At 37.3% G+C, this 22,877-nt stretch overlaps 1 protein-coding gene across 4 annotated transcripts in view; it reads right to left on the bottom strand.

Annotated features, from left to right (window-relative positions):
- Positions 1-22,877, bottom strand: part of LOC134656393 (furin-like protease 1) — a 357,707-nt gene that overhangs the window by 54,380 nt on the left and 280,450 nt on the right. Inside the window, exons 15-17 of one of the 4 annotated variants that reach the window (XM_063511914.1) lie at positions 20,144-20,322; positions 9,804-9,903; positions 3,658-4,474 (exon numbers count right to left, since the gene is read on the bottom strand). In XM_063511914.1, coding sequence (XP_063367984.1) covers positions 3,828-4,474; positions 9,804-9,903; positions 20,144-20,322 — 926 coding nt within the window. In that variant the 3' untranslated portion in view covers positions 3,658-3,827. Of the gene's footprint in view, positions 1-3,657; positions 4,475-9,381; positions 9,904-20,143; positions 20,323-22,877 lie in introns of those variants that run through there. The other 3 variants (XM_063511915.1, XR_010097514.1, XM_063511916.1) reach the window with 3 other exon arrangements.

The following is a 22,877-nucleotide window of genomic DNA, read 5'->3' as shown; positions in this document are numbered from 1 at the left end:
CCAGTCACTTCCATAAACTATATATCCTCTCGGCGTCTATACCCCGATACATTAGCTTCATCGATCGCTCGCGCACCTTACCCAATAATAGCGGGCTCCGGTTTAGTCATAATCTTACTCGCCTTAGGCCCGAGACACACTTGTAAGTTTTACTTACGTAAGTAGGGACAAAGCTATTTGTTAGAATGAGATAACGATATTCATCTCTCATTCTGTAGCATAGCTGTGTCCTGTGTCCCTACTTACGTAAGTCAATCTTACAAGTGTATATTGGGCCTTTATTACCCAAGGGCCACGGAACGCACGCATTGAGGCCCACCGCCATATTACATACATTGGAACATTTGAAAGCCATCACTGCCAGAGTCTTTCTATCTAGCTACGCGCTACGTTCGTAACCGATTAAACGTTTTTCCGCATTGTAATGAAAAGCAGAACACAGAGAACCGGCCTAGCGAGTCGCTGGCAGTGTATGTGTTTAAACAAATGTGTGCCATTACAATGCAACACATCGTGTAGCTGGCCGATAAACTATGTAGGCTAGTTTTCTATACAAGGTGTTTTATCCAGACGGGGAAAATAACAATAAGAGACATGTAGTTTTTGTGTTTAGGAATTCACGAAGATGATTTTCGAAAATAAAACTCCATTAAATGTGGTACTTAAAAGTGTTGATCCGTGTGTCGCGGCTTTTTTCTCAGATGCGAAAAATGAAATTTGGAATTCACATTTCTTGAAAATATGATTGAGATGCAATAGTGCCAATTAAAGTAAATCGTCAGATGACAACCAACGTACTAATCACTACCACACTTCAGAGCCATAAGTATTAAACCGTAGGTACAAACTTACATCATATAATAGTACCTACAGACAAGGTATTAAATATCGACACGGACAAAGTGCCAAAAATATGTACATATGTGGGCTTTAAGGTCGTGTCGTGTGTACATATTTTTGTCACTTCCGTGTCAATATTTAATATCTTGACTGTAGGTACCAAAAAAGGCTGTCTTTTATTTACTAATAAAAAATTTTTTAGCAATCAGTCACCTGCCGAAATTTACTTTAAGTAAGTAATAAAGGAAAACCTGAGCCGCTTAAGACGTTCTTGACAAGCAAGCCGCTCAAAGATAAAAGGGGTTCACGGTTCACGGCACTTTTCTGTTTGAATTAATGTAAAATTTAAAGTAGAATAAATAAAAACAAGCAAGAACGGTTCCACTCCGGGAGTGCCGATAGAAGTGAAAACTCACCTCACTATATGTTACCGACGCCCGGTAACACGTACGATACATACGTTTAGCGGAGGTATTCTATTTATTTATTATATATTATTATCATTCTCAAATAAGATCACACTTTTTCATTGACATGTTTATTTACATACTGCCATGACAACGTCAAATTATTTGAACATAGGTAAAGAGTCTTGAAAAGGAGTCCGCAACATAAATGTCAAATTACATTGAGTTTTTCTTTATTGATTTAAATGCCATCTAAATTATGAGTGGCCATCTAAACCTTCACGTGATCGCCTTACGCCTCTTACGGTCACGTGATCGCCTTACGCTGTCTCGAGTTCATCATTTTTTCCCCACCTCGAAAAGTGCCCAGCGCCGCTAAGTTTTCACTTCAAAAATAATAATAATAAAATATAGGTAAAATACTTACCACTAGCTCTTTGCCGAAAGAACCGAGAACGAAACTAAATAAATAACAACCTCTAAAAATAGGAACTCCTTTATTTACATATATGTATGTAGCACATATTTACAACAATCAAGCTTACATAAGATGGCAACTTGAGCAAATTTACCTTAAGTTATATTATGCTTTACGAATTATTGCTACGTTTGGTCGCATTTATTTAAGAGCGGATCACAGCCGGAATCTCAAATCACCTACTTTATACTATAACTACACCGTGGGACCAAATAACCAGACAGACTATAGACGCTAAGGTAAAAAATAAACATACTTACGCTAAAATAATAAGACATGACATGCCTTAAGCAAAAGACAGTATTAAAGTAGGTACGTAGACTACGTAGGTACATGTCATAAAACTCATAATCTCATAAACTTTCTATGGGTGACCCATAGATGATACCGTTATCATCTCTACATTCATTACCCATTGAATGTCAATTACTGCCAGTTGCCAAATTGTATGACTGTTAGAAGTAGGAGTAGGATTTCATAAATGTCGTTCATGAAAAAAAATAACTAAATTATTGGACCTACATAATATGCTGATTACTGAATGTCTTACTAACTTCGAACATCGTATTGAATACGTGGATAAAGATTGACGAGTTGTTGCCCACGCGGTGTAGTTTAAAAGTAATCATTCAATCGCTCTGTTTCATTTGACATGTGCAAAATTGTTCACTATAAAAGTGTCTAAAGTTACACCTAAATTTAACCTACTTACCTAAATACACTAGATCTAAGAAAACTATTAATTTGCAGCATCCAACAAAAATAACTGTGATCACCTCTTAAGACCAAGGAATGAAAATATAAAAAAAGACCCTGGTTTTACTTAGATACTTACTCTAAGACCCTAAGTCCTAATTATTATTTTTTGCAAATATTTCAAACTCTTCTCGTAAAGTACTACACTAAGATGGATTAAGTTTCCAGTAACTCGACCAGGGTCCAGAAAATGGATTTTAAAGCTACTTAGAAATAAAAGTTAACGTTAACGTCGGATAATCTTAGCAAAGTAGTGAGTAATCCTTAAAGGTTCCAAATCCAAAGTAGTCGAACCTCATGGACCGCGAGCCAGCAACAGATTTTTAATACAAAAAAAAAAAATATTGTTAACCTTTTCGACGCCGTGTCAAACATAAAAGCTGTCTCTCAGATGCCACGTCACCGAAGTGTCAAAACTGAAATTGAACTTTATGCATATGCACCTAGGTTTATGTTGCTCTGTGGTCTATGACCGATTAATACGTCTTTGGAGTTGGACCTGCGGTGCGTATATATATACGGTCATTGGCGTCCAAAAGGTTAAAGGAGATACACCACGAAGTCTCGTAAATATCAGCTACCGCTCAGTTGGTAGACTGAAAAACAAATATGTAGAAAGAAAAACAAAACTCATTATCCCCCTATTGAGAATTTATCAAATTACTTGGCTCGGGGTCTAAAATCCCAGTGAAAAAGGATAGTCACAAATATATATAGGTACCTACTTATTTATAACTATAGCTTTTCTAAAACCGCGTACCTTGCGTCAAGTCACGTACGAGCTTTATTCGAAAATCTCCATGGTATTTCGTAGTATTTGAACCAAATATAGGAAAGAAGAAGTTTTAAAAATCTCTTTGGACGAATAACTAACACTAACATTTTGTACGGTCCTAATTTTTTGTCATTTTTACAGTCAACGATGTGTATACTTACATTATTTAACTTGTGACATTTATTTCGGGAATATCACATTTTTGCCCTGCACTCGTTTCTTATTCTCTTAGAGCGCTTACAGACTAGAGTATTATATGCGCGTAGGTACGTATAATGCCGAAACAACGAAACAACGAAAAAAGCTTCCGACCAGTCTCTCTAAAATAGGGCAAATCTAGAGATGCATATTAAACAAAATAAGAAAGTGACTATAATTCTCAATTCCGCCAGCTTTTCGCTTATAGTGAAAAACGCTTACGAATGAAGACATGCGCCAATATAATTGCGCACATTTTGCTTTTTTACTCGCAGAAAACACGCTAGTCTGAAAGCGTTCTCACTTTTTGCTACTCTCTACAACTCAGTTGTTCGACTAATTCATAATACTCGGAGCGGAATATCGCTAGACGCTATAAATTCAAATTATCCTCAGAATCACTGTCACTGGTATATTTTATGGCTTGTAGAATTTCATCTTCTATCTCAGCTTCATTTTGCAGAGTCTCGTCCACGGCGAGTTTGTTGTAAGCAATATTGGAGTTAACCAAGTTAGATGAATAGTGACTACCACAACAATATGCGCCGCATTTTTTAATAATACATACAGTCAAAAAGTATAGCGATATGAAGCAAATAATGAACAGGGCCAGAGATAGTGCTATGTTTAGTCTGTAGTGCCAGTTCGCATTATCGATTTGCGGTAGGACAGTATTGGGGTAACAATAGAGTCGCGGCTCCACATCCGACATATTGAAAAGACGAGCGTCATCTAAACACGACAGGCATTGGCTATTGTGCGGGCCCGAGCACGTCGCACAAGTGTAGTGACACGGCAGGCAGACTAAAGGAGACTTGGTTGTATCAAGAGCTTCCATATCGGCAGCTTCCAGCGCTGCAGGAGCGTCAGTGCCTTGTCTTTTCCTGAGCTGGGGCGTCTCGAAATAAGTGAGGTTACGTCGTCTTGAGCTCCGCTCCTGCAGTAACTCGCTGGCGTACGCCCCGGGCGGACAGCGCGCGAAGCACCGCCCCTCGTACAAGTGCAAACCCTTCGCGCATTCTAGTGGAAGAGAGAACAGAGCCGTTTAATTACATAGGTCAAAGAACCAGAGTCCGCCACCACCCAGCACCTCCAGCCTCCATGCAGTCATGTTGCTCGAATGATGATGCAGACGCTCCACACTAGCGATCCTTCAGTCGGAGATAGAATCGAGGAAACTAGGATAGGTTATAGAATCTTGTCACTGATCTCAAATAATTTTGAATGAAAGATGATATTGTATCAAAACACGTTGTTATAGTGACCATGCTCGAAACGACGTGCACAAAATTAAATGAAACCAGAGGTAATCTCTTGAATTTCAGTGAGCTGTGTAGGTGGACAGTGAGAAACAAATAAACATCAAGCGGTAAATTAAGTGGAATCAGAGATTTACGGTTCAATACTACACATACTTTTTTAGAACCAAATTGCCGAACATTGATTTTATGCCATTTTTAGGGTTCCGTACCCAAAATGTAAAAAACGGGACCCTATTACTAAGACTTCGCTGTCCGTCCGTCCGTCCGTCCGTCCGTCTGTCACCAGGCTGTATCTCATGAACCGCGATAGCTAGACAGTTGAAATTTTCACAAATGATGTATCTCTGTTGCCGCTATAACAACAAATACTAAAAATAAAATAAAATAAATATTTAAGGGGGCTCCCATAAAACAAACACGATTTTTTTTCTCTATTTTTTGTTGATGGTGCGGAACCCTCCGTGCGCGAGTCCGACTCGCACTTGGCCGTTTTTATTATTTATTACTTCATTTTATTTATGGCTAAATTTAGTTTTTACCGAGTAATTGAGCGTTACTGAAAATTTGACGACTGGTTGTTATTGAGTAGTGTCTTGTTAGTAATTACGAGACTCAAGTAGGTATATTAAATGCATTTTACCAGTGAATTAAAAAGCGTGTTGCAACAAGCGGTAGAAGCGAAGCAAAACATGCAACATAAACATAAACAATACAAGTGTGTTTACAATAAATCATAATAACAGTGTTTCTTACAATCTACTTGTGTTATGTTCCAACTAAATTAACAAAGAACTAGATGCGACTAACTGCTTTAAAAAAATACGATCAGAGACAAGACTCGTCTGAAATGAAAATCTGTGTTACGTTTTGTAATAAAAGATTGTTTTTATTATTATTTTCGTTCACATATGACCAATATATACATATTATGCATCAACATTTACATTTAGATACATCGTACAGTAGCTACTTAACGATGTAGATGAACAATTTTACATTTGATACAGTGAGTGTTACAAAAGTGACCCTCGAAGAGCGAAATCTCTCGCGCCTAGCTACTTACTCGAAATTACTTACACTCTTTACCATGGCCAATACTTGTATAGCTTAAAAACTTAACAAATACCCCAAAAATTTAATGTGAACATTTGTGGTTACAGAATTTCAGTTCTCAAAATATTTATTCTATGTAATGTATTTCATAAAAAAAATATTTTTTCTCTTACACCGTTATTTTTATTACATCGTTACAAAATAACTTACCTACCCTATGCGATGACTTTTTTACTTAAATCACGAATAACTCACGGTTTGAAAGAAAAATAAACATTTTTTGTGAAATGAAATATTACTGTACGGAATTTCAGGTTTTAAATTAGTATTCAACTACTCAAACTCAGGGTACCTTTTAAGTTTTTAACCTATTAGCTTAATTAGTAATTAACTTACTGAAGCTATTGTTTACAAGAATTACTATTACAGAATTACATTAAATATTAATTTAACTACCAGTCGATGAGAAATGATGATCTTTTCAGTCATTTTTATAACAACTATTTCAATTTACATGTGAGCAAATTTGTACAAGTCTCCAAATTGTTTAACTTGACACATACTTATAATGTACTGTACAGAATTATGTTATGCTAAAATTACATTACACCTAGATGGATTGGCAATCTCTGCTATGATCACAACCACAATATGCAATTATATTTTATTACAATTACGTTAACTTGATTGGATCTACTTAACAACATTGATATTATACGTAATAGTGCATTAGGTACTTGCAAGGGTCAGGAAATACAAAATTGCCAGCTGTTTAGTAACACAAGCACAAGGCTGGCTGGCTATTCCTATTTCAGTTCAGATGTACAGTGGCGTTCAAAAGCGCAAGGATAGATGTCGACTGTAATGCCTTAATATTACAGTTGAAACATGTCCATGCACTTTTGAACTCCAGTGTACATATATATGACTCTTATGTTGTACAAAATTGCCTTAAAGCTTCCCTAAAAGCCTTTGACTTTGATTATATTCGCGCATTGGGAATAAATACGCTGCACTATTGTAGGCCTATTAATATTTGTTCTAATTAACCCACAGATTAAAGTCAGAGTTGAGAAGGTTGTTAGGTATATTGCATTTTTTTCTACGATTCGTTTCTGGCCTGTGTGTAAAACACCGTTTGATTTTATTGTATTTATTACCTATAATATCATTGCTTAGCTCTACGTTTAAAGGCATTATTATTTAACACTTTAATTTAACATCAACTTATTGTAACAGATATGTATGTATGTCGAACGACTAATGAAACTACAATATTGGCGAATTGAAAACTCCAACGCCTGCAATGGACATAAATATTGAAAAAACGACATTCTGGAGCCGTATATCAGCATCGTCGGACAGGATGCAAAATATGATGAATTTATATTTTTTGTTCACGCGGTAAATACATAGTTCAAAAACATATTTGGCAATTGAATCACCAACAACGTGCAAGTATTGTCATATATACAGGTTAATGAAAAATATCCTACACACTGTCTTGACAACAGAGGGCCTAGTCAAGTGAGAAAATAGAACACACACATCGAAGCTTAAAAACCGCATGGACATGATCACATGACGAAGTCATCCTATTAAACGTTTACTTTTTGATTGACTTTGTCGATAAACGACTCATCTTAGGCACGAGTGGCTACGGCCTTGTAAAGCAGATATCTGTGAGCACATTGTACGCTTCGATATTTTCGAAAACGACTGCAAGTTACAGACTTTTATGTCAGTAAAATAACAAGAACTGCTTGTAGTTATTTGTTATTGATCTCAGGCCTTCCTTACCGCTTATCATGTGTATGTGGGTATTACTATATGATACGTAAAAAAAAATTAAATCTGTTTATTTCAACATCTTTTCTGGCTTGGAGTTTTTTTCGCGTAGCAGTATTTAATGATGTTTTACGGCCTGGGTAACGTAAATTTAATTTTAGTTCGTCCATAAATATAAATGCGCTACAATTTGGTATCACCACTGATTGGGATTTTACACGTCCCGAATTTAAAATAACTTATAGCCTAAATGCCCTAAATCATATAATATTCGTAAGTTAAATAAATTTATTTATCTGAAGTCATTAAAATGTTTTTTGTATATTGGCACTAGAGGTATGAGTTGTGGTAGGAATTTAAGTATTGTCCACATCTTCCAATTTGATACTTTATGTAGGTAACTGGTAACCAATAAAAAAAAAACTTCAATGTTTAGGTAGAAATTAGAATGCGTATTATAATCAAAATAATGATTAAATCTTGTTCTTTTGCATTTCATTACAAGTAATACATGTGGACATTAAATTATTTGATATCACATGAAAATTCACACGATCGACGAAATTCAATACGTATATACATAGATACAATTGTATAAAAGATTATTTCATGATGACTTGATACGATTATTATGGACGTATTTAGGCAATCGTATATTATAACGTTACTTTTACGTAATTGCACTTGTTCATTACTAAGTTCAAGACTCTTGACAATGTCAAATCGTTGCAGTTCATGTATGAATCTATATAAATATGACTGTTGTTTAAATATACAGTGTTGTTTATAAATGGGACTGAATAATAACTTAATTTTTCATTTTATACAAACATTAACATGACTAACTAAATGATGTTTACACTGTTTTCAAAACATAGACTCGAATGTAACTATTGAGATAATTATTTGCTATAGTATAAGTATATTGTTTAAGGCTAAGTATATACGGTATAGTATCAACTATAGATTAAAAGGCTTTTATCTCGTAAGCCTTAAACATTATAATTATAGTAAATAGCTCCGATTAAACGTAACGTAGACAACGTAATAACTTGGTGTAAATGACTTGTATATGGCCAACAGAATAATTAACCGTTGACAGGTAACTCAAGGTAAAAACCTGCAATTTATCTAATATAAGGAAAAGTGGCATTAAGTACGATGATAATTATTATAACAAATTAGCTAATGATATTTATCACCTTGGTAATAGGATGTTTATTTACAATAATTCATGAAAATGATATAAGTTGACAATAAAACATTAAGTAAATCATAGTTATTATTTAACAGCTTGTACTTATTTTTAAATACACACTATAGCCTGGATTTTGAGGCAAAGTCCATTTAGAAATTTCTCTTTAACATTTTTTTTATGATTCAAAGGCATATCCAGACTTTACTAATCTGATCCTAATTTGAATATAGAAATTGAAATGAAATTGGTATCAGATTGAAATATCAAATGAAATCAGATTTATAAAATCTGAATACGTCTCAAAGAGTGTAAGCTCACAATTATTCTAAAATGGACGTGCAAGAACTTCAGTTACTTATTTGATTCAATAATTAATTAAGTCTAAAGGATCAGTCCTTCATTTTAACCATTTAATTTCCTAACCCGCTTGGTATAATATAACCATTGACTAGCAAAATAAGACAGATCTTCAACACTCGGAAAAAAAGATTAGCTGTTACCTATGCACACAGATATATAGAGAACCGCATTAAAACATTGAAAATATAATCGTGTGCCTATTTCACGGTGCAACACCAAGTGTGAAAGTATATAACTATGACCGGTATATTCTTAAATAGTTTAAACGATACTAAACAATTTTGCTGCGTAATTTTGGTACCAAAGTGCAAGAAAGCATTCCTTTGATATCCGAGCATTTGTGATCTGTCATTGTCGTATGCTACGGCAGTGCTTCCTTAGCCTATTCACCTGAACCAAGCAAGTAACTGTAAAGCCCGACCTATAATTAAATTAACTAAGTAAATTTAACTAAAATCACAAGAGCCATGAGCACGCTAAGTCACCATAACCGGGGTCGGGTGTTGTATTAAGCAGGGGGCCCGGGGCGGTCTTGATTGTAAGTCTAGGTCTAGTCTTAGTCTAGCAGTTAGTGCACAGTCGCTTCTTAGTCTAGGTTTAGGCTGTCTGCCTGCCGGCTCGAGCCGATGGTTACTCGGGCCGTATAAACAGGCGTCGGCCAATAACAGTAACAGGAGGAGACACAAACCTAGGCAGCGGTGCGAGGGGGGAGGCGCCCGCGCAGCGCATCCCGAGCGCAGCGCGTCCGCGCCGTCGGCACGCGCGTCTGACGGTGCTTCCTCGCGGATCTGAACAGGCAACAAATAACTGTTAAATTCCTGAATTCCCTGTAGCCGCACTTGGCCGATAGCGGGCAGTTTAAAGTCGATTAAAATTGAACGATTATAGAGAAAAAAAATATAAGAAAAGTCTATACATTTAAATAGAAAAATAAACAGTATATGTCACCGTGTTGGCGTAATGCTACGGGAAAGTTAGGCACTGGTTTTTAGCGGAGTTATGACTAAACTAAAACTAACATAATGTTGTAGGTAAGTAACGTAACATGGTTGACTGGCAGAGAATGGCATTAGGCATGACATGCGCAATATGTATATTACATATTTTTCTATTATGTGCAATAAAAAATATCTCAAGTTAGTTTTAATATTAACATCTAAAAACGTAAAATCGTAAGCTAGTTACATAATATTTTACTGTAATTGAAAAATAGTATTAAATTAGCTATGCACAGATAACATAGGTAACTAAAATGTATTCAATCTCACCAAACACACATATTCTGTTTATTATTGATTTTGCCGCACCGTCTCATTAGGCTACATATATTTAAAATGAATTTCGTTCCGAACGGACCGCAGTCTGACCGCAGGCAACCCACGTGCGATTCATTAGTGCAGCGGTTGCATTGCCTGCGTTCCACTGTCAGGTGGCAATGCATTTCTATTCACGAAACGAGCTGGTTGACTAAGGCACGGACGAGCGTTATGGTTTTACCGTGGTAATTCGTAACGACAGCGTAATTGCAGCTTAAAGGTTGTGCTGGAGTGGCATTTAAGTCTGCTTTCGGTACTCTACAATTTTCATTTACGGTTAAAATGTTAATAAATCAATATTTGATATTTAGTGCTAAAACAAACATTGAAGTCGGTTTTATTAAATATTTCAAATTATAATTTTGTGTACGGTGGCCTTCCCTACTAGACAAAGGCTAGATATTATATAAGATCTACCGGGAATCCACTTTCCATGCCCACATATTTAGTAACATTTGAGTTTTATTTGTCTGTTATAAATTAAACAAGCCTAATTAATACATAAAATGAAAGCTTAACTTGATATATTAACAACAACAATGAGAGTAGGTATTTTGCTAATTATCTCAACTTGTAAAACACGATTAAGACAAATATGTAAAATTTTGCGGAAATTAACAAAACAGACAGAATTAAGACATAATCGTTACATCGTTATTACGCGTTTTAGTTATGACATCGGCATACCGTATCGTTTTCGTTTGCTTCCATTGAAGTATTATGTCCAAGTTTCAAAATCCGTGTCCTGTCGTCAATCAGTTTAAATAAAAATTTACTAGCTAACATTCCAAAAATATATTCACACTACCTTATTGTCAATGTCTTAGAAGCTTGTAAATATATTTTGGAACATGTGAACCGCACCAGGCGTGTCTCACTCCGCGATTTCGTCGCTTTGCTACAGGTAGCTAAAAGTACATCCTTACGGCCCCAATTTTGGGGAAAGCCATAAGCCGCGCGTGGCGCTGTCGCCACCTAGCGGCCATATCTGTGCTGATCGTAACAGACGCGTTTTGTTAGAGAGTGAGTCTTCTGTACTTAGTACTATTATTTATTCTGTGACCGCACTAAGACTTAAGACAACGAAAACTAACTTACTGTCAGTATTTCTTAAAACTTTGTTTCTCAGTACTATAAGGAGAGACGTCTATTTGGGGAGAGCACTTAAACCTATGTAAACAAATTATGTCACGAAGACGATACAGAAGCTTATGTATATGATTTTAAACGTAGTCGCAACTACATCGCGGTTTTTGGAAAGCTTCACTTACAAGGAAGGGTACCCAACTGGCCGGCTCCGATTTGATTTATTTTAATATATGTTATAGAATAGTCTAAAATAACAGAACAATTTGCTTGAACAAAACTATCTACAGATGTTAGAGCGTTTTGTCACTTTTTAGTACTTTGGAGGCCAATTTCTCCCAGTAGGTTGAGTATGGGCAGCTAAAAAAATACGTGTCTGTTATTTAAGACTACTCTATAATAACATATATAAAAATAAATCCTTCCTTCCTTGTTAGAAGAGATATTTTGAGGGTCTTCTCTATCAAGTGAGAAAGTGCCGTGTTTTATTTACACCTACAATAATTTTCCTTGGCCCTTAAGTGATGTGTACATATCACGAGCTCGTCTGTAATACATAAGTGTCACGGAAAGTAATCCAAGATATTTTTCTCACGTCTAAGAGCATTAATGCTGAGTGTTTGCGTCTGTCATAGACATGTATGTCAATAGAACAGCATGTACTACGAATACCACTCATGTTTTTGTAATGTTTAAGCTATGTGGCATACAGAATGCCACATGACAGAATGTTTAGATCAGAAACCTGAAAAATAGGAGTAAACGTGAAGCGCGAAGCGGCAAAATAATACCGTGATACGGACAGTCGGACAGCACTAATGTCTTCCCATATGTACCTAGCTTCATGTACATTTTATTAATAATATCTCTTTACCAAAAACCTTGATGTAATAATTGTTCGTTGAAATTTAAATATTTTTGAGGATGCATCACATCCGGGGCATTTTTATCTGTAAGCATTTTATTAACTTAATTGTTTGAAGAGAAATTGGTACCTACAAACCTACATCAACACAATGTGCGCGAAGGAAGTGCATTTGTACAGTCTACCTAAAATATGTCTTTTGCTTTGTGTCTCTGCACTCAACTCTCTTATTCCTAATGAACAGACCAGACGAGTTTAATGTACGTAAGCGTGTATTTTCTACTTAATAACAAGAGAAAATACCACTTCCTGTCCAGAAAATTGCCAGATACGAAGAAAAACGGTAAATATAAAGTGTCATTCAATAGAACTTACTAACTATGTAAACAAAAGTTACTAGTAAATTGACATTTAGTGTCAATTTTAGTATGGCGGTTTGTTTACATTGTTAGCGAGTTCTATTGAATGACATTTTATGTAGTAAACCCTATTTGTCAGAAAATAAGAATAAAAAAACTCATACCTCTATACTCATCCCTTTCTTATGGGTGCTAGTACTAGCGTAAGATAAAGACAATATGATTATTTCTGTCTATGTTTGAAATGTGGCAGTCCCATGGCCAAACTATAGAGTATCTGAGAAGACCGATGTTTGACAGATGAATATTGGTTTTGTTACGTAAAATGTTTGTATTTATAGTTTTTGAAGTTTACTATATTAGTTTATGTAGAATATAGGTAATATGATTATTTTTTTAAATTAAACCCACCAAAAGACACTTATAGGAACTGTTATAGAAAGCATCATTCAACGCGAGAGGTATAAACAGTGAGAATTCAGTATGTATTTATCTAGAGTACCCATAGTCATTGAGGTATATAACAAGAGACATCTCGAACAAAATGTTTCCGCACCTCAGAGAAGTGCATGCATGCATGCGAAGCCGAAAATTGTTAATAAAGACGCCACGAGTATTTTTAACTCGGTTAAACAACGTTGCATACAATACTTTTTCTACGACCAAACATTTACTTTGAAAACTAAATATAGGCCGGTTACTAAACTTTAAATTGTTCGAGAGCATCACATTATATCCTACAGTATATTTTTGTTTTGAATATAATAGAACACTATTTTGTGAATGTATGTGTAAAGTAATCTCTAAAAAATATATTGAGATTTTTGGAAAAAAAAATTTTAAAAATTTAGTTTTTAAAAAGATGTAAACATCAAATTCTACAGTAGCGATTTTTTGTTCAAAAGGCATAACTAAATATTTTATACTGTAAGTAAAATATGCACCACTTTTTTAGTGGTGCATACGTCACGAGCAATAAAAATGTTTGAAATAAATAATTACAATACAACATTAATTAAACACTTGGTGATTTTCCACTATATTGTTACGCCAATTATTTTACTCAATCTAATAAAATAAAAAACCAGGGGATTTTATTTTTACTATTTTTTAAGCAATTATAACGTATTTTACCCCACGCGCATTAATTCTACAGTATATTTTTTTAATGCACCATACAGCCTGTAATTAATGTTATCACAACGTCAAAGAATCTCCTATTAACTCAATGAGCTTTTGTCACAATTGTAAAAATGGCTATCGTTAAATTATTTAAATGATCGGCGCGGGGCGGGAGGGGAAGCGATTCAAGCGATGGCGATACCTCAAGGCCGCACGGCCGCAAAGCAACGGATTGGATAGGATGAAGGTATCTTAGGGCGGTTACAGAGTAGCGTTTTATACGAGCGTACGCGTACAGTCACCAGCAATTAAATGTCTGCTAGTGCACGAAAATACTAACGACCTTTTTTCCTACGTCCAGTTGACCTAAGTTTAAAATGTATAAATTGCGAAACTTGTAACGACATGTGTCCCACGTTTAGCTGACCTAAGTTTAAAAAGTCTACCGTACCGCGAAGAAATTCAAAGGTGTATGTGAAGTCCCCAATCCGCATTGGGCTAGCGTGGGGACTACCGTACGAAACTGATAATTTTATTTAACATCACGATTTTTGGTCGTTCATGAACTGTCAAAAGTGACGTTTCTTCAAATAAAAACGTCACTTTTGACACTTGTATGGATGGGATATGTCAGTGTCAAACAAGTGACTAAAATGACGTTTTTTTTAGAAACGTCACTTGACACTTGTATGGATGGGATATGTCAGGGTCAAACAAGTGAGAAAGGTGACGTGTTTTTAAGAAACGTCACTCTTGACACTTGTATGGATGGGATATGTCAGTGTCAAACAAGTGACAAAAGTGTCTTTTTTTTTTAAAGAAACGTCACTTTTGACAAGTATGGATGGGCTATGTCAGTGTCAAACAAGTGACAAAAGTGGCGTTTTTGAAGAAACGTCACTCTTGACACTTGTATGGATGGGATATGTCAGTGTCAAACAAGTGACAAAAGTGACGTTTTTTATGAAACGCCACTATTGACACTTGTATGGATGGGATATATCGGTGTCAAACAAGTGACAAAAGTGACTTTTTTTTAAAGAAACGTCACTTTTGACATGTATGGATGGGCTATGTCAGTGTCAAACAAGTGACAAAAGTGACGTTTTTGAAGAAACGTCACTCTTGACACTTGTATGGATGGGATATGTCAGGGTCAAACAAGTGAGAAAAGTGACGTTTGTTTTTAAGAAACGTCACTTTTGACACTTGTATGGATGGGATATGTCGGTGTCAAACAAGTGACAAAGTGACTTTTTTTAAAGAAACGTCACTTTTGACATGTATGGATGGGATATGTCAGTGTCAAACAAGTGACAAAAGTGACTTTTTTATTTAATGAAACGTCACTTTTCAAATGTATGGATGGGCTATGTCAGTGTCAAACAAGTGGCAAAAGTGACGTTTTTTTTTTAAGAATCGTCACTTTTGACACTTGTTGACACTGATATATCCGATCCATATCGTTTCTATAACTAATATTTGACGTATCTCAACTGACCTAAGTTTAAAATGTATAAATTGCGAAATTTCTAACGACATGTGTCCCACGTTTAGCTGACCTAAGTTTAAAAAGTCTACTGTACCGCGAAGACATTCAAAGGTGTATGTGAAGTCCCCAATCCGCACTGGGCTAGCGTGGGAACTACCGTACGAAACTGATAATTTTATTTAATATCACGATTTTTGGTCGTTCATGAACTATCAAAAGTGACGTTTCTTCAAACAAATACGTCACTTTTGATACTTGTATGGATGGGATATGTCAGTGTCAAATAAGTAACTAAAGTGACGTTTCTTCAAAAACGTTACTTTTGACATGTATGGATGGGCTATGTCAGTGTCAAACAAGTGACAAAAGTGACGTTTTTGAAGAAACGTCACTCTTGACATTGACACTAGTATGGATGGGATATGCCAGGTCAGGGTCAAACAAGTGACAAAAGTGACGTTTTTGAAGAAACGTCACTTGACACTTGTATGGATGGGATATGTCAGGGTCAAACAAGTGAGAAAGGTGACGTTTTTTTAAGGTGACAAAAGTGACTTTTTTTAAAAGAAACGTCACTTTTGACATGTATGGATGGGCTATGTTAGTGTCAAACAAGTGACAAAAGTGACGTTTTTGAAGAAACGTCACTCTTGACTTGACACTTGTATGGATGGGATATGTCAGGGTCAAACAAGTGAAAATGTGACGTTTTTTTAAGAAACGTCACTCTTGACACTTGTATGGATGGGATATGTCAGGGTCAAACAAGTGAGAAAGCTGAAAGTTTTTTAAGAAACGTCACTAATACACTTGTATGGATGGGATATGTCAGTGTCAAACAAGTGACTAAAGTGACGTTTTTTTTTTAGAAACGTTACTCTTGACACTTGTATGGTATGGATGGGCTATGTCAGTGTCAAACAAGTGACAAAAGTGACGTTTTTGTAGGAACGTCACTCTTGGCACTTGTATGGATGGGATATGTCAGTGACAAAAGTGACTTTTTTTAAAGAAACGTCACTTTTGACATATATGGATGGGCTATGTCAGTGTCAAACAAGTGACAAGAGTGACGTTTTTTATGAAACGTCACTCTTGACACTTGTATGGATGGGATATGTCAGGGTCAAACAAGTGAGAAAGCTGAATTTTTTTTAAGAAACGTCACTGATATACTTGTATGGATGGGATTGTCGGTGTCAAACAAGTGACAAAAGTGACGTTTTTTATGAAACGTCACTATTGACACTTGTATGGATGGGATATGTCAGTGTCAAACAAGTGACTAAAGTGACGTTTTTTTTTAGAAACGTTACTCTTGACACTTGTATGGATGGGCTATGTCAGTGTCAAACAAGTGACAAAAGTGACGTTTTTGTAGGAACGTCACTCTTGGCACTTGTATGGATGGGATATGTCAGTGACAAAAGTGACTTTTTTTAAAGAAACGTCACTTTTGACATATATGGATGAGCTATGTCAGTGTCAAACAAGTGACAAGAGTGACGTTTTTGAAGAAACGTCACTCTTGACACTTGTATGGATGGGATATGTCAGGGTCAAACAAGTGAGAAATGTGACTTTTTTTTAAAGAAACGTCACTTTTGACACTTGTATGGATGGGATATATGTCGTTGTCAAACAAGTGACAAAAGTGACGTTTTTTATGAAATGTCACTATTGACACTTGTATGGATGGGATATGTCAGTGTCAAACAAGTGACTAAAGTGACGTTTTTTAGAAACGTCACTCTTGACACTTGTATGGATGGGTTATGTCAGTGTCAAACAAGTGACAAAAGTGACGTTTTTGAAGAAACGTCACTTTTGACATGTATGGATGGGCTATGGCAGTGTCAAACAAGTGACAAAAGTGACGTTTTTTTAGAAACGTCACTCTTGACACTTGTATGGATGGGCTATGTCAGTGTCAAACAAGTGACAAAAGTGACGTTTTTGAAGAAACGTCACTTTTGACATGTATGGATGGGCTATGGCAGTGTCAAACAAGTGACAAAAGTGACGTTTTTGAAGGAACGTCACTCTTGACACTTGTATGGATGGGATATGTCAGGGTCAAACAAGTGAGAAGGGTGACGTTTTTTTTATTAATATTGACTTTCAAAGTATTGTCATTAGGCTTTTTGAACGTAGCTATTTTGAGTGTAGCAATTTTAAAAGTATTGGTCTCAAATTATTTGTTATTTATTTTGATTTCTCGCAAAGCACTTGTTATTATTCCAATATTTTTTTGATAACACGTGTAAAATAAACAGATAATTGTAGAAATATAAAATTTTCGAGTGTAGTATGAATAAACATATTTTTTAAGTATAAAATAAAAAATAAAAAATCATAATAAATAGATCTCACGGTATCCGAGTGGTGCAAATTTCCATATCAATTGAGATTAATATTATGACCTAATCATCAAATTTTCGAATTGTGTAGGAATTTTTAAGTTACATTTATATCGATTATTTAAAAAAAAACTATAGATTGAGCTTACTGTACACAGCTCACAGGAAACTCTCGGGATTTCTTTGTTATTAATCATGAACTAACTTAAGACATATAATTGATACATTATCCCGACTGTATGACTTAGTCTGTATAGTGTTCTAGATATTGACCCTAGGGTCATTAATTTCATGAAGAGCTCAATTACGGTACTGGAGATAATCGTATCGTGGGCATCTGTAAACCCTAAATATTGATTAGAAAAAGCTTTCGAAACTGTACGAATTAATGCAAGCTAAATTTTTTCTTCCCCCGCCTAATAATAGTAAATCAACAGTTATTCCATTGCTTACCGGTGAAATGTTATTCCATCCCTTTTATTATATTTAGGCATTTTTTAATTTTTTTTTTAATTTTCTGTACATGTGTCGCATCTCGTCAATGGTCGGTGACGTACTAAAAGCAAAGAAGGTGCTCTGAGGTGCGGAAACATTTTGTTCGAGATGTCGTCTCTTGTATACCTCAATGCCCATAGTAGACACTGCCTATTTTCTATTCTGTTCAGCGGGCCTTGCCAGTTCGACAGAGAGACATTAGCGTTTCGTTCGCAACGATTGGCCCCCAGTTCCCAGTAGGTATAAAAAATACGGAACCCTAAAAACGAGCATCCCCGTTAAACTGACACCTTCGCAGCGATGCGAAACTCATTCCGTGTACATTACAGCAGTTACAATTGGCCTGAAAGAAATATTGCTGACCTTTCGGAACAAATTACTAGAGGCTGTAATTATTTACCTATCTCTTATCGGGACTAGTGTTGTGCGGGAACTATGCCGGGAAATTTACCTGCGCACGGGAATATGTCACAGACTTGGGAAAATTATGATAACAACGTTTGACTAACCTATAAATTATGCATTGAGAAATGTTTAATAACCTTATACAAAGCTAAAACAAACTCTGATATTTGATATTATTTATTTTAATTTGATGTAGGTAATATTATTAAAAAGTCAGATGACAACACTTGTCTTCTTAGTATGTTTTTAAAATGAATAAAATAATAGTGCTTTTCATTTATTCTACGATTATTATAAGGTACATTTTTATATAGCAACGGTCACAGTAAAACATGCATTTTATATTTTGTCAAAGGACTGTCTCATTTCAAACATAGACAGAGAGAATCATACTATCTTTGTCTTACTCTAGTACTAGCACCCAAAAGAAAAGGATGAGTATAGTTTTTTTTACTGACAAATTGGTTTGATCAACTATAGTTCTTTTCTTTCTTACCTACCAGTTTTAACTTTTTTGACGATTGCAACATTGACGAGGCGGGACTTAGGGGCCCACTGATTAACAGTCCGCCGGACGATATCGGCCTGTCAGTTGGAACAAAAAGTTGACAGTTCCGAACAACTGACAGGCCGATACCGTCCGGCGGACTGGTAATCAGTGGGCCCCTTTAAACATTCCCAAATATTCCCTTGAGCCAAGAATATTATTATTCTCGGTAACGACATCACTACGAATACCAAATAGACGACAAAGCTAGCAGAAATGGAAGGTTCTTTTTGAACTCGAATTTAGAGCGCTGGAATGTCGTTGATTGGGGCAATATGTTCTTGCCCGGGAATTTTAAAAGGGCGGACGGAATACTACTGGCGTCGTGAAAATGATGTCGGGAATATTTGAATTTCGAAATTCTGTTTTATTTCTAAGGTGAAGTGCGCACTGCAGTCGCTAATTGAGTTCAAATACCTACACATATTTTAAACAGTTACTTAGCATGTTTTTTTTTATTAAATGGAACGTTGTCTGGACAACAGTTTGTACAGAAAAACGGATTTAACACGTGGAGATGGGAAGTGGTTGTGTATTGTATCTACATATATAGTTCTTTATTAGCAACTGTAAAAAAATTACGATTCGGTAGAAGACAAAGTTTTCCTAATTTATCGTATTTTTCCTATTTAGTCTAAGTACTTTCGTATTAAAATTTATCGGAATCTGGGAAGTGGTTGTATATCACTACAGCTTATAAAACAAAGTCCCCCGCCGCGTCTGCCTGTCTATATGTTCGCGATAAACTCAAAAACTACTAAACAGATTTTCATGTGGTTTTCACCTGTCAATAGAGGATATTCTCGAGGAAGGTTTCAGATGTATAATTCGCTAAAGCTTTGTGTAACCCGTGCGAAGCCGGGGCGGGTCGCTAGTTGTGTCTATAGTCTTAGTAGTTCGGTTCCAGCCCTGGGCAAGGCTTTGTTCATTTTTTCTTTCGTATATGACATCTATTACAGCTTACAGTTAGAAAAATCTTACCGAATGCGAGTCATGCCAAGCCGGCGGGAACTCTATATCGTTCTGCCGGACCTCGTCCACCGGTTCAGGGTCCCTCGCGTTCCAGGTCCCGGCCTTCTGCGCGTCCAGGGACACGTCGTCTTCTTGGGCCGGCGTCTCCGTGCCGTAGAAGATGAGCTCCCATTGGGAGAGCGGGCCCGCTGTGGAGTAGGTAATACATTTGAATAATACTTTATTTTCTTTTCTTTACCAGGGAAAAATATATACAGGCCAATAGCATAGGTACACATTAGGAATTGCTCCCGGTACTGAGTTTCCGGGAATTCTCGCCATACAAACTCAGTACCGGGAGCAATCCCTAGTACACATATGAGATTGCAAAATGATAAATTTAGCCTACGTCCAAAGACAATTCCTACTAGGAGTTCAGAAAGTGACTCAGTAGTTCAGTTTGGATGTGATTCAAGTTTTTGGGTGTAGCGATAGATGGAGCTGTTCTGTGTAGGTAGTAAAAAATCTGAATTGCGCTATCCAGAGTTTCTTTAGGATGATGATTTGGGCTGTTTACGTTACGTATAATTGGTTATAAACTGAAAGCCCTCCGGTGGCAGAGGCCGGACGTGTAGTCAGGATAGATATGAGCGCCGCGCCGGCGCGCCGCCGCCGCCGACAAAATTGTCGCGCCGCCGCCGCCGACGCTGCGCTATCGGCGTGGCATCGGCGTGACCTTGGTAGTTACTTCTACTTTCGGAATCAGATAATATATTTTTAATCGAGTTTAGATCATTAACGGCGCCACTTCGTGACTAACGTGAGACTCGAACCCACATCTTTGGATTACCGATCCAATGCATAACTAATTTTGCCATTGCAAGCATGGTTAAACGTCTTTAAAAGGTATAAAATGGGGTTAATTTTGAGAAATTAAGCGTTTCCACGTCCAAATGTCCGGCCGTTGGCTTCGCACGGAAGGGCGTCGGAATCGGGTCTCAATTAAACTTGGCTACTGTTAAAATTTCAAGCTTTGCTCTCTCGCAGCTTAATCTTTGGCCTTGCATCGCTCGCATGGAATTAAGCCGTTATCTGAACCTGCAAGTTTTTGGCCCTGTTTGGAGCTCAACTTTCGGCCTGTTTTAAAACGCTTGAGCATTGGTCCTTATCCGATCTTAGCTCCATTGCAGCTCGGCCTTTGGCGTCGCACGAATGTGCCCGCAGGAAAGCTCCAGATCTTTAACACTATGGCTACAGTCTTTATCGGCCTGCGCCCTCGCTCTGCTCTCTTGCAGCTCGGCCTCGCACAGAAGCGCGCCGCAATCGGCGCTCCAGGCGTTCGGCCGTCAGCCAAGCTTACACTTGGCGTTCGATTCTTAGCTGTATGCTTACCTGCAGCTCATCCTCTGGCCTCGCATTGGGAGGCGTCGAAATCAAGTCTTCGGTGTTACATGGAGCTCGGCGTTGGGCCTCACTTTTTGACATAAATCGGTTTTGTTGAATCGATATTGGTTAATGACGGAGCTCGATTTCTTTGGACTGTCGACAAGACGTTTCCCTGATACAGTCAATCCACAATTTTTAACTTAGCACAAAAGATAAGGGCCTCGCTAAGATCTTCCGGCCAGAGCCTCGCCAAGATTAAGATCGCTTCTGATGCCGCGCGATACCGCTTATCCACAGTTTATACAATATAAATTTTTTTCGTACCATTTTTTTTTTTTTTTATTAAAAATGGGCTTACTCATGGCCACAGACTAGCCGGGGCGAAGACGTGGCCTACGATGGAGCGAGTCTGCCCAGAAGGTGCCTGTTCACCCTTGATTTGAAGGTTACCGGTTTATATGAGCTCGGAAATATAGACGCCGGCAAGGAATTCCATTCCTTGGCAGTGCGCATAAGGAAAGAGGAAGCAAAGCGCTTCGAGCGGATTCGTGGAATATCTACCAAGTAAGGATGGAAACCGGCCGTGCGTCTAGAAGTCCGATGGTAGAATGGGGACGGCGGAATAAGCTCGTGTAGCTCTTGAGCACACTCCCCGAAGTGCAATCTGTAGAACACCGACAGACTGGCGACTTTCCGCCGATGGGCCAAAGACTGAAGCTTACCCGTTAGCTTCTTGTCACCAATCATCCTCCTGGCTCTGCGCTCCACTGAGTCTAAAGCAGCGAGTTGGTATTTAGCTGAGCCGTCCCACAGGTGGCTGCAATAGTCCATACACGATCGGACTTGAGCTTTATAAAGTGTTAGAAGCTGTCCAGGTGTGAAGTATCGCTTCACCTTATTTAGGACGCCCAGCTTTCTGGCCGCAGTCTGTGCTTTAGATTCAATGAAGGTGCCGAAGTTGAGGACTGAACTCAACTCCACGCCGAGGAGTTCCAGGCTGTCAGTAATAGGTACAGATGCACCTCGGAAAGAAGGAGTCAGTTCGAATGGACTCCGTTTTGCGGAAAACAGACACGCCTGCGTTTTTGAGGCATTGAACGCGACCAGATTGTCGTCCCCCCACTGGGAAACGAGACTAAGGGTCAGGTTTATCCGCTCAACCATGGCCTCTCTCTGTGAACGTATCTTGTCCCTGCTGTCCCCTGAACTAGCCAAATATCTCTCAACAACCGTACTGTCGTCTGCTTAACCTACAATGCTGGGTTGCAGCATGTCGTTAATGTGGAGCAGGAAAAGGGTTGCGGAGAGAACAGACCCCTGAGCCCCTGATTATTCAATAAATTATCCTTGAAACTAAAAAATGCATTTATTTCATAAC

Source organism: Cydia amplana, chromosome 18, assembly GCF_948474715.1.
Source record: "Cydia amplana chromosome 18, ilCydAmpl1.1, whole genome shotgun sequence".
Classification (NCBI taxonomy): Eukaryota; Metazoa; Arthropoda; class Insecta; order Lepidoptera; family Tortricidae; genus Cydia; species Cydia amplana.
This window is presented reverse-complemented; position numbering and strand designations above follow the sequence as displayed.